The 12,251-nt window shown below is 45.8% G+C and overlaps 1 protein-coding gene across 1 annotated transcript; it reads left to right on the top strand.

Moving 5' to 3' along the window:
- The first annotated feature begins 776 nt into the window (after nucleotides 1-776).
- EMC8 (ER membrane protein complex subunit 8) lies at nucleotides 777-9,576 on the top strand. Its single transcript, XM_005493035.4, has 5 exons — nucleotides 777-1,093; nucleotides 3,952-4,028; nucleotides 5,453-5,522; nucleotides 5,988-6,082; nucleotides 8,899-9,576. The coding sequence occupies exons 1-5, from the start codon at nucleotides 896-898 to the stop codon at nucleotides 9,056-9,058; spliced, it is 600 nt and encodes a 199-aa protein (XP_005493092.3). The 5' UTR covers nucleotides 777-895; the 3' UTR covers nucleotides 9,059-9,576.
- The last annotated feature ends 2,675 nt before the right edge of the window (nucleotides 9,577-12,251 follow it).

Genomic DNA, 12,251 nt, shown 5'->3' with positions numbered 1-12,251 from the left:
GGGATTTCCTTTATTATTCAGGCACTTCCCTGGAAGTGCCCAAGGCCAGGCTTGCAGCAGGCTGGGATAGGGAAAGGTGTCAGGGGTGGAAATGGAAGATCTTTAAGGCCCTTCCAATCTGAACCATCCTCTAATTCACCATGACATGGAGGTGACGGGCCACAGGCTGGGCAGGATCATCGCGGAGATCCTTTCCAACCTGACAGTCCCAGAGATCTTTTCCTACATGATGATCCCAGAGATCTTTTCCCACACGATGATGCCACAGGTTTTCCCTACACAATGATCTCAGAGATTTTTTCCCGGAGGTTTTTCCTACATCATGATCCCGGAGGTTTTTCCCACCCCACAATCCTAGAGATCTTTTCCAACTATATGATCCCAGAGATCATTTCCCAGAGATCTGTTGCCACACGATGATCCCAGAGATCTTACCCCAGAGATCTTTTCCCACCCCATGATCCCAGAGATCTTTTCCCAGAGATCATTTCCGAGAGATCTGTTGCCACACGATGATCCCAGAGATCTTTCCCCAGAGTTTTTTCTCACCCCACGATCCCATAGCTTTCCCCGGTGCGGTCCCGCAGCACCGCCGGCACCGATCTCCCCCATCCCTCCCGCTCTCCGTTCCCCTCGCCCCGCTCACCCCACACCCCGCACCCCACAGACTTTTGGTACCCTCTCGCATTTTCAGCATCCTCTCCACATCCCAAATTCTCCCAAATCCCCCAAAATCCCCTCAAAATCGCTGTCGCAAAGCCGGCCGCGCTTGGCGGCGCTTGCCGACAGCCGGCGGCGCTGTGCGGCGGGCGGGGAGCGGCGCAGGGCGGGCAGCGGGGCCGCACCGGGCCGTACCGGGCCGAACCGGGCCGAACCGGGGCCGGGGCTCGGCACCATGAAGCTGACCACCCAGGCTTACTGCAAGATGGTGCTGCACGGCGCCAAGTACCCGCACTGCGCCGTCAATGGGCTGCTGGTGGCGGAGCGGCCGCCGGCGCCGCGGCCGGCGCAGCCCGCGCTGTTCGTGGATTGCATCCCGCTCTTCCACGGCACGCTGGCCCTCGCCCCCATGCTGGAGGTGGCCCTGACCCTGGTGAGGTGATCCCGCAGGGGTGAGGGGTGTGGGATGGGTGATGGAAGGGGTGCCGGGCAGGGCAGGGTGGGGAAATGGTCCAAAAATTGGGGGAATTGTGCTGGGAGAGATGGGAGTGCTCATATGGGGAAGGGAAGGATCCAGGGAGATCTCAGAGCCCCTAAAGGGGCTCCAGGAGAGCTGGAGAGGGACGGGGGACAAGGGATGGGGGGACAGAACACAGGGAATGGCTGCCAGTGCCACAGAGTGGATTTAGATGAGATTTTGGGCAGGAATTCTTCTCCATGAGGGTGAGGAGGCCCTGGCACAGATGCCCAGAGCAGCTGGGGCTGCCCCTGGATCCCTGGCAGATCCCAAGGCCAGGCTGGACAGGGCTTGGAGCAGCCTGGGATAATGAGTGATGGAACAGGATGAGCTAGAGGTTCCCTACAACCCAAACCATCCCATGATTGCGAGCAAAGGAAGATCCATCCCTATTTGACACCATTAAAAAGAGTAAATTTCTGGTTGCTCCCATATTTGTGAGCAAAAGAATATCCATCCCTTCTTTATGCCAATAAAAAGAACAAATTTCTGGCTCCTCCAGACTCATCTTTAAAGTTTCCCTCAGTGTTTTTCATCCCAGTAAAGATTTCATTTGGAAACAAATTCCAGTAACTCGGAAAGAAATTCCAGTTTTTTCCAGCTGAGATGATGCCATGTCAATGTTGACATCTTAGTGGAAGCTAAAATGATGAAATGCAGCCAGAGGCACAGGACAGGAGCTGAGCCTGAGCCCTGAACAGTTAGTTTTACCATTAAACATCAAAAATATATAATTTTAAATATTTACAGCAGTGTGGGAGTAGCAGAGCACTGTGTGTCTTCATTAAATCAGGATTAAATGTCTTTCCACAGGGTTTGTGGCACTGAATTTTGGTAAACTTTAGGCCTTCCATGCAGGTTTTAGTGTAGATCTTGCAGCAGGATCAGATTATTAGGAAATAAATCCTGTTTCTTGCAACATCTGCAGGAAGAAAATGATCCCAGAGCCAAAGCAAAGGAGCACTTCCCTCTCCTGGAACGGCACTCAGCTCCTCCTCATTTTCCTCCTCCTCCTCCTCCTTCTTCCAGGGTTTTCCAGCCCTGCTGGCTGCAGCAAACCAAAGCCACTTTGGAATTTTCCTTGGCAGGACTGGATGTGACTAAAAATATTTCTAATATTAAAAATATTTCTAACATTAAAAATATTTCCAACATTTTAAATATTCCTAATCCTAAATATATTTCTAACATTGAAACTATTTCTACCATTAAAAATATTTTTAACACTAAAACTGTTTCTAATATTTCTAACAGGAGCTAATTGCTGTGGGATCAGTGCTGGGCTTGGAAATTACAGCTTGAAATAGCTTTCATTCCAAAATGAGATTGATTTTTTTTTTATCCCCCCTTTGTTTTATGCAGAAGCAATTTTTAATTACCAGTTAGGAAAGTGAGAACTTAAAATCATTCTCTTCTTTCTTTTCAAGACAATTTTTGGTAGGGAGCAAAAATGGATTTAGGACTGCGGTTTTTAATTTTTAAATGGATGGAGTTGGGGTTTGTTTTTTTTTAATAATAATTATTATTAATTTTACTGCCTGGGCTGCTGGCTCTAATGCCAAGCTTTCAAACCACTAACAATTAAAACCAGAGTCCTAAGCCCTCAAAATGGGTTTGGAATTGAAACAGCAGCTCTTGCAGGGCTGCACTGCTTTTTTTTTTTTTTCTATCACTTAAATCCCTGTCATCCCTTGGATTATTCACATGGCTGCTTTGTTTGGTTGGTTCTGCAGTCTAATACAATAATTATTGCTGAAAATGAGATTGATTTGACTCCCAGGATGCCACAGGTCAGCACCAGATGTATTTTTGGAGGCCTTTTTAATAGAGCTGGGCAGGGTTTTTTGAGGCCGTGCTCTCTAGGGACTGCAAAGGAAAATTCGAGCTGCTTCCTCCCCTTCTGTCTTTGTATTTTGCTGACTTGATACCCTCAATTCTAATAAAAAGCACCATATATATATATATAGACACCATGTATATATATATAGATAGATATTTTCAAAGTCAGACTCAGCAGGAGGAATTCAGCTCCAGTTTAAAGCAGCAAGAACAGCATTGTTTCAAGTCATTTAATTAAAAAGCAAGAACCAACAAAACTACCTAAGTGTAAATTAAAAATTGTCTAAATTATATTCCAAAAGTGCATCTGGTTAAGCATTTACATAGAAATGTTAAATAAGGGAGAACTCTCAATGCAAAACAATTTTATCTCCGTTGAAAAGCTGCTGAATGGGACAAACTTCTACCTCACAATCACCTTTCACCTCCAGCTTTGATTTTCTAATGAAGGCCCCAAATGGGGGCATTTTCTCCTAGAAATGGGACATTAGAAGTCAACAAGGACAGGGCAGCATTCTCTGAACTGCCTTGGCAGGTGAACACTGCCAGAAAATTGTCCCAGCCCTTGGTGGGTGAGCCCCGGAGCCTCTCCAGGCTGAGTTTAATTGTCCTGTCACTGGGATTTAGGCCAGGCTTTGACTCAGACAGCTCCTTGCTCTCTTGCTCCATTTGGTTAATGCTTCCCATCATCCTCCAAATGCTCTGTTGGGTTTCTCCATCCCAGCTCCATCAGCCCAACTGTGAGCACTCCCACAAGCAGACAGAAATATGGATTTATTTCAAGAACCCCGTGGCAGAGATGGAGCAGCACTGCTTTATTTACAGGACAGCCATGAGATTTCCTTCATCCTGGGTTGCTTTATTTTTATTTTTTTCTTGATCCTGGAGGGTGTTTTTTTTTTCCCTAGGATTCATTGTTGCCATTGCTTTTCCAGATTGATTCCTGGTGCAAGGAGAACAGCTACGTGATAGCTGGATATTACCAGGCGAACGAACGCGTGAAAGATGCCAGGTGTGTTGGGCCAATATTTCCTTCTGTTTGCTCTTTTAGCTCGTACCTTGGACTCTGCCAGTAGCAATCATCCCCATAAATCAGGCGTGTGTGATTCACTCTGACAACTGTCAGCTGCTTCCACATTGTCTCCGTGGGGCTGCGGGATGTGGCCTTTGGTCAGGTGCAGAAAGTCCTGGCTTTGCACAATCCCTGCTCTCCTCCCGTGGCTGCTATAAAAGGCCACTCTTTGAACCAGTGCCAGCTTCTTGAATTGCAGTTGTCAGGGAAAAAGCCAAAATCTGCAGAGTGTTTGCTCGTGCAGTATGGATCTTGGAAAGTCTGACAACTCCCAGGTTCTTATGGAAAGTCAGGAGTGACCTGATTCTTTCTAAATTTCTTCATCGTCGCTGAGTTTTCTCAGAGCAGTTTTTTATGTGGTAAAGAAGTGGAAAATTATGTCAGTCAGGCAGTGATAGCTCTTATTTATCACTTCTTTTCCTCAGGATTAGTCATTTTTTTTTTCCCTGCTGGCTGACTCAGATTACTCACTAAACAATAAGGAACCTTCCTATGGAGCCACAGTTTAATTTTAGATCTGTGTATTCCAAATTTTCCCCTCTATCTGTTGGACAAATCCAGGATTGGGACTAATTAGAATAAGAGCAACTTGTTTAAAGTGTTATGCCCCATTCCTGGAAGTGTCCAAGGTTGGATGAGGCTTGGAGCAACCTGGGATAGTGGAAGGTGTGGGGATGGAATGAGAGGATCTTTAAGGTCTCTCCCAACCCAAACCATTCCATGATGCTCTGATTCCAGTTATTTCTTAATGTCTATTCAGACTTCATTATGTTTTTTAAGCAACACTAGTATTTTCTGTCTGTCAGGGACAAAAGCATTATTTGTCATTTCCTTATAAATCTGCTGCACACATTTTAAAGGAGAAGTTACAATTTTTTTCTCTCTGAGGTTTGAGAGAATGTCACAGGCTTGGTGGTTTTTTGAAAGTTCAGTTTGATTTCTGAAGATAACTGGCACCACACAGAGATTGTCAATGGCACCACATGAAGTGGCACCACATAGAGATTGTCACCTTTGTCACCTTTGAAACGTGGTGAAGGTTGTCACAGGTTATCTGATTTTGGACAAGTTTTCAATGCAAACTGGGGAGAAAACTCAGTTTGTTTTAAATGCCTGCCAGGGCAGAGTCTTTGGTCTGGGGGAAGAAGACAGGAGGCCACCAAATGTTGATTCCATGTCATTCCAAAGCCATTCCTAAACCCAGCTGAGCTGCCTTCTATCAGCTGTGCCATCAGCTCCTTTATCTTGTTCCTGTTTGCAAGCACCCACAGAGTCACTCTCACATCTCCCTGAGTTCATTTCCTGCTGCTTTCAGCTGAAAATCGTGGTTCCCATCACTCAGTTCCTTTTCCTTTGTGCTCCAGCCCAAACCAGGTTGCAGAGAAAGTGGCCTCCCGAATTGCCGAGGGTTTCACGGACACGGCGCTCATCATGGTAAAAACTTCCTCCCCTGACCCCCTGGGTGTGCTGACCCTGCTGCTGGAGCAGGGAAATGCAGCTCTCTGGCTGCTTTCATGAGGAATTCAGTTTCTCTTCCTCTCCAAAATGCTCTGGGGAGGAGATGCAGTGAGCAGAGAAGTACAGTGTAAATCCACAGAGAGACTGTGGTGAGCTCTCTGCCACCTCAGAAGAACTTGAGGCTTTCTCTACATGTTCAGGCAGCAATTTCTGGCTCCAGCCCACCTCCTGCAACTTAAATTCTTATATTTAATGTCACAAACTGGGCTTTGCCTCCTCACTGCTGTGACAAAGGACATTGGCAGCTTACATTTGGCAGTTGGAGGGTAAAACAGTGGGTGGGTGTAAGATTCCCTGTTTTTACAAACTGATTTTGGGTTTATTTCCTCTCTGGGGATGCTGAGGAGGAGACTGAGGTGCTGTTTCCATGTCCCACCCCAGGTTGACAACACCAAGTTCACCATGGAGTGTGTGGAGCCTGCCATCCACGTGTACGAGCTGCACGAGAACAAGTGGAGGTGCAAGGACCCCCACGTGTGAGTGAGCCAGGAATTCCATGGGCTGTGGGGAAAAACAGGCTGTCCCTGTGAGGGCACTGCAGCCTGGCTTAATTCAGAGTTTTTCTGGGGTGATTCCTGTTGATTTCCCTGGGTCTGGATTGAAGGCACTTGAGATGATAATTCATGTTCAGACTCAGGTGTTTATTATTTCTTATCAGTGAAACAGTCTCACAACCATGAGTTCTGCAGCCTTTTATTAACCAGGCACAAAATGGCCAACTATCTCTTGTTACAAGGTCTTTTAAGGCTAAACTATCCAATTAAGAAATGACACCTGGATTATTTTCCCTTTTAACCCAATAACTGATCCCTCAAACCCTGCAATGTGTACTTTCCGGCCCAATCACAAAACATCACCCAAACCCATGAAGGAGAAGGAAGAAGGTAAAGAGGAACAATCAGCCTCCATCCTAAAACCTCCATATTGTTTCATATTTATTTCTCTATTCTAACACCCCAAACTTTTAAGTTTTCTGCCCTGTTCTATTACTGATAGCACAGGGTAGAAAACTTAAATAACTGATCCCTCAAAGCCAATAACTGATCACTTGAAGTCTGCAATGTGGACTTTTCTGTCCAATTACAAAATGCCACCCAAACCCATGAAGAAGAAAGTAAAGAGGAACAACCAGCCTCCACCCTAAAACCTCCATCTTGCTTTTTATTTATTTCGATTACTGATAGCACAGGGTAGAAAACTTAAATAACTGATCCTTCAAAGCCAATAACTGGTCCCACAGACCCCACAATGCAGACTTTTCTGTCCATTTACAAAACATCACCCAAGCCCATGAGGAAGGAGGAGGAAGAAGGTAAAGAAGAACAACCAGCCTCCACCCTAAAACCTCCATCTTGCTTTTTATTTATTTCTATTATTGATAGCACAGGGTAGAAAACTTAAATAACTGATCCCTCCAAGCCAATAACTGATCCCTCAAACCCTGCAATGTGGACTTTCCTGCCCAATTACAAAACATCACTCAAACCCTGAAGAAGAAGGAAGAAGGTAAAGAAGAACAACCAGCCTCCACCCTAAAACCTCCAGCTCATTTCATATTTATTTCTATATTCTAAAACCCCAAACTTTTAAGTTTTCTACCCTGTTCTATTACTGATAGCACAGGGTAGAAAACTTAAATAACTGATCCCTCCAAGCCAATAACTGATCCCTCAAACCCTGCAATGTGGACTTTCCTATCCAATTACAAAACATCACCCGAACCCTGAAGAAGAAGGAAGAAGGTAAAGAAGAACAACCAGCCTCCACCCTAAAACCTCCATCTTGCTTCATATTTATTTCTATATTCTGAAACCCCAAACTTTTAAGTTTTCTACCCTGTTCTATTACTGATAGCACAGGGTAGAAAACTTAAATAACTGATCCCTCAAAGCCAATAACTGATCACTTGAAGTCTGCAATGTGGACTTTTCTGTCCAATTACAAAATGCCACCCAAACCCATGAAGAAGAAAGTAAAGAGGAACAACCAGCCTCCACCCTAAAACCTCCATCTTGCTTTTTATTTATTTCTATTGCTATTACTGATAGCACAGGGTAGAAAACTTAAATAACTGATCCCTCCAAGCCAATAACTGATCCCTCAAACCCTGCAATGTGGACTTTCCTGCCCAATCACAAAACATCACCCAAACCCATGAAGGAGAAGGAAGAAGGTAAAGAAGAACAATCAGCCTCCATCCTAAAACCTCCATATTGTTTCATATTTATTTCTCTATTCTAACACCCCAAACTTTTACGTTTTCTACCCTGTTCTATTACTGATAGCACAGGGTAGAAAACTTAAATAAGTGATCCCTCAAAGCCAATAACTGATCCCTCAAACCCTGCAATGTGGACTTTCCTGTCCAATTACAAAACATCACTCAAACCCTGAAGAAGAAGGAAGAAGGTAAAGAAGAACAACCAGCCTCCACCCTAAAACCTCCATATTGTTTCATATTTATTTCTCTATTCTAACACCCCAAACTTTTAAGTTTTCTGCCCTGTTCTATTACTGATAGCACAGGGTAGAAAACTTAAATAACTGATCCCTCAAAGCCAATAACTGATCACTTGAAGTCTGCAATGTGGACTTTTCTGTCCAATTACAAAATGCCACCCAAACCCATGAAGAAGAAGGTAAAGAACAACAACCAGCCTCCACCCTAAAACCTCCATCTTGCTTTTTATTTATTTCTATTACTGATAGCACAGGGTAGAAAACTTAAATAACTGATCCTTCAAAGCCAATAACTGATCCCACAGACCCCACAATGCAGACTTTTCTGTCCATTTACAAAACATCACCCAAGCCCATGAGGAAGGAGGAGGAAGAAGGTAAAGAAGAACAACCAGCCTCCACCCTAAGACCTCCATCTTGCTTTGTATTTATTTCTATTACTGATAGCACAGGGTAGAAAACTTAAATAACTGATCCCTCAAAGCCAATAACTGATCCCTCAAACCCTACAATGTGGACTTTCCTGTCCAATTACAAAACATCACCCGAACCCTGAAGAAGAAGGAAGAAGGTAAAGAAGAACAAGCAGCCTCCACCCTAAAACCTCCATCTCATTTCATATTTATTTCTATATTCTGAAACCCCAAACTTTAAGTTTTGTACCCTGTGCTATTACACACTTCTCACCAACTCCACACCCAGTACTACCAATTAATTTTGGAAGCCTGTTCCACAGCCTCAGGTCAAATGCAGCGTTCTCTTGTAAGCACAGAAAGTTGAAAATTCTCAGCATCCAAGATTCCAACTGCTGCCTGCTTCTTTTCCATCCTAGTGACTTCTGTGAAGACTGGACCGAAGCCCAGCGCATCGCTGCCTCCCTGCTGGACAGCAAATCCTACGAGACCCTGGTGGATTTCGATAATCACCTGGACGACATCCGCAACGACTGGACAAACCCCGAGATCAACAAAGCTGTGCTGCACCTGTGCTAGGAGGGATCCTCCTGACTAATCCACGGGCATTCCCACTCTGTACTGAAGAGAGAAAAAAATGCTATTTTTGAATGTAAATAGAATTCATATTCAGTACCTTGTGTGGAAAGCTGACTGGTTAAAGAGGAGGGGCGTGTCCGTGGCGCGGTGCTGTGTCCGTAAAGCCGCGGGATGATGGTGGTGGTGGCATTCCCTGGAAGAGCTGCCAGCTGTCACTCCCAGCTGTCCTCGTGGACACCATCCCACTTGTAGTGAATGTTGCTATTCCTTGGAAACCAGAACTGCTTCTGCTTGGCCCCCACTGTTCCTATTCCAAAGTTTTGACTTCAGCTTTTCTAATCTTTAGAGAGGTTACTTTTTAATGATTTCTGGAAATAACCTTTCCAAAAAAAAAAATAATCAATCCTGTCCTCAGGTGAGAGATGTTAAGGGCAAATAGATCAAGTGGGAGGTGGTTTCTTCTGGCCTGGGTTGGAATTGTAACTCTCTTGGCACAGTAAAATGCAAACTGCTGAGGATGTTCCATGCTCATGTGTCACCTGTTTTGCAGTGCTTTAGCATGACAGAGAGTTTTAAAGCAGTATTCCCAAATAATCTGGTGTTTCCTGCTCTCCATGGGCTTGGCAAGCACAGTTACTGCTTGAATGTGTTAAACCCAAAGTAAATGATTTATGAAAAGGACTGGAAGCACACTGCTGAGTTTGAATCTGCAGTTGGAGTCTACAGTAATGAAATACTTTATTAATTTTGTGCATTTGTGGGGGGAGTTAATCAGCAGATCTCATTTTCCACATGATCCAAGTACATGGAATCAGGGAGCCTGGGTACAGCCTTGTTCAGCTTGCCTTGTCTTTCCCATTAATATTTATTTCCAAGGAGAAGTCTCCTGGACAATGCAGCTTTATACCAGCCTAGAAAAGCTCTTTGTTGCCTCTCTCCTAACTGTAGTTAAACACAGCCTCAACCTGCAACAATTCCTCCTCATTTCCTTCTCTTCCTGCCCAGAAACGTTGTTGCAAGGGAGATAAAATGTCTGCCTGTCTCCAATCTTAGTGTTAAAATCACAGCAGAGTTTGGCTTGGAAGGGGCTCGAAGATCATCTCATTCCATGGGCAGGGACACCTTCCCCATGAGCAGGTGCTCCAAGCCCCATCCAACCTGGGCTTATTTCAAAATGGAATTAATTGTCTGAACCTCACAATTTTAAGTCAATAAGTCCAAGTTTTCCTTCTGTTTTTTGAGAGGGATGGGGAGAGCCAAAATCCCATTTGCAGCAGGAAATAGACCCTGGATGCCCCCAGGCTGTGGAGTTCCCTCCAGGTGAGATGATTCCACAGGGCCATGGGGTGAGTTGGAGGGAGGAGAGGAAGCTTTGGGCACTTTGGTTTTTATCTCCCTGCTGTGCAGGGTGAGGTGTGATCACCAAAGAGCTTGGCACCGAGTCAAGAACCTTCCCTAGGCTGAGTCAGGCTTGCAGAGAGGGAAATGTTTTCACTTGTTGACTGAAAACAAGTATTTAGCTCCCCAAACCAGTGAGATAACACATTCCAGTGGCTGCTCCACTCCATATCTGTAGGAAAAGTTTTCCCTGGAGCAGAATGCAAAGCACCCAGGCTGCAGGAAGAGGACTTTGTACAAACAGCCAGCGAAATCCAAGGTATTGTTCCAGAGGCCGATCCTTATCTTAGATTCCTCGTCTGGGGTTGTCAGAAGGAGCTGCTGGGTCTCCTGAGCCACAGGAAATGTGTTTCTTGTTCTTTGTAACAGCATCTCCTAATCAGGCTTTGATCATAAATATGCAAATTCAGGCTAATCCTGCTCCCCTGTTAGGCAGTTTGTCTCCTCAGTGTGTAACCTGCTGGAATATTCCCTGTGACTAACCTGGGACACACTGCTGGAAGGGGAGCAGCTTTTAGTGCTTTGTCTTCCCCTTCTTTTAATCTTCTCTTTGCTTTCAAACGAGGATTTTTTGCCACCAGCAGAAGCCCAGGCTGGCTTTAAGCAAAGAGGACAAACCTGCAGATCTTATCTGCCCTGGCCTATTTGCATTGAAGGCTGGACAAAAGCAGCAATTCCATAAATCCAGGCAGCCGCCGTGGCTCTCCTGGAAGAATGAGGAAGCTGCAGGGCTCAGGGAAGGCTGTGTTCCCTCTCCTGCTGATGTGCCCAGGGCAAATGCTGCTTTCCTGGCTGGGGGATCCTCTGCATTCAGGGCAGGAATTCAAGGTAATTCCTTTTAAAACTCCAGGGGGAGGAAATCTTGGGGAAGGCATCTCTTGCTGAGAGTGGGAAGGCAGCACTGGGAATGTGTGTCCTACTCTTTTTTGGTTTGTTGGCAATTAATGACTTTCAGGATTAACTTTTTTTCTCCCTATCCACCAAAATTTGGAGATTTGGAGATTTGACATTTGCCTGCCCAGATGTTTTAACTCCCAACTTTTTACCTCATCCACACGACCTGAAGTGCTTGGAAAAAAGAATCCCTGAATAGTTTGGGTGGGAAAAGATCTTAAAATCGTCTCATTCCATCCACTGCCATGGGCAGGGTCACCTTCCACTGTCCCAGGTTGCTCCAAGCCCTGGAGTGGAAAACTGGCTTTGGACAATTCCAGGGATCCAGGGGCAGCCACAGCTGCTCTGGGTACCAGTGCCAGGGTCTCCCCACCCTCATGGGAGTGAATTCCTTCCCAAAATCCCATCTAAATCCACTCCTGGCATTCCCTGTGTCCTGTCCCTCCATCCCTTATCCCTCTCCAGCTCTCCTGGAGCCCCTTTAGGCCCTGCAAGGGCTCTGAGCTCTCCCTGGAGCCTTCTCTTCCCCATGAGAGCACCCCCAGCTCTCCCAGCCTGTGGGATTCTCTTTTCCCCACCCAGCCCAATTTTCCAGAGCAGTGACAAACATCCCCACAGGCAGACGGGTGACAGGCGCCACAGAATCCCTGAGCAGCTGCTCTGGGGCACTCACAAGTGAGGTCCCTGCTCCCAGGGAATGCTCCCTGCTCCCGTTTTCCCTGAGCTCATCACTCTGTGTGTCCATACAAGGATTTGGGGAAATTTTTCCCCCTCCAGCAAGCAAAGCAGCCTGCTGCTGGCATTTCCCCTCTCCCCATCTGCTCCTGGGATGTTCCCTCCCCGAGGAAAGCCAGCAGAGATGTAACAGCTCCAGCTCTTGGATACAGGAGCAGGTGAGTGG

Source organism: Zonotrichia albicollis, chromosome 13 (genome assembly GCF_047830755.1).
Source record: "Zonotrichia albicollis isolate bZonAlb1 chromosome 13, bZonAlb1.hap1, whole genome shotgun sequence".
NCBI lineage: Eukaryota > Metazoa > Chordata > Aves > Passeriformes > Passerellidae > Zonotrichia > Zonotrichia albicollis.
Note: the sequence above shows the minus strand (reverse complement) of the source record. Positions and strands in the feature narration are given on the sequence as shown.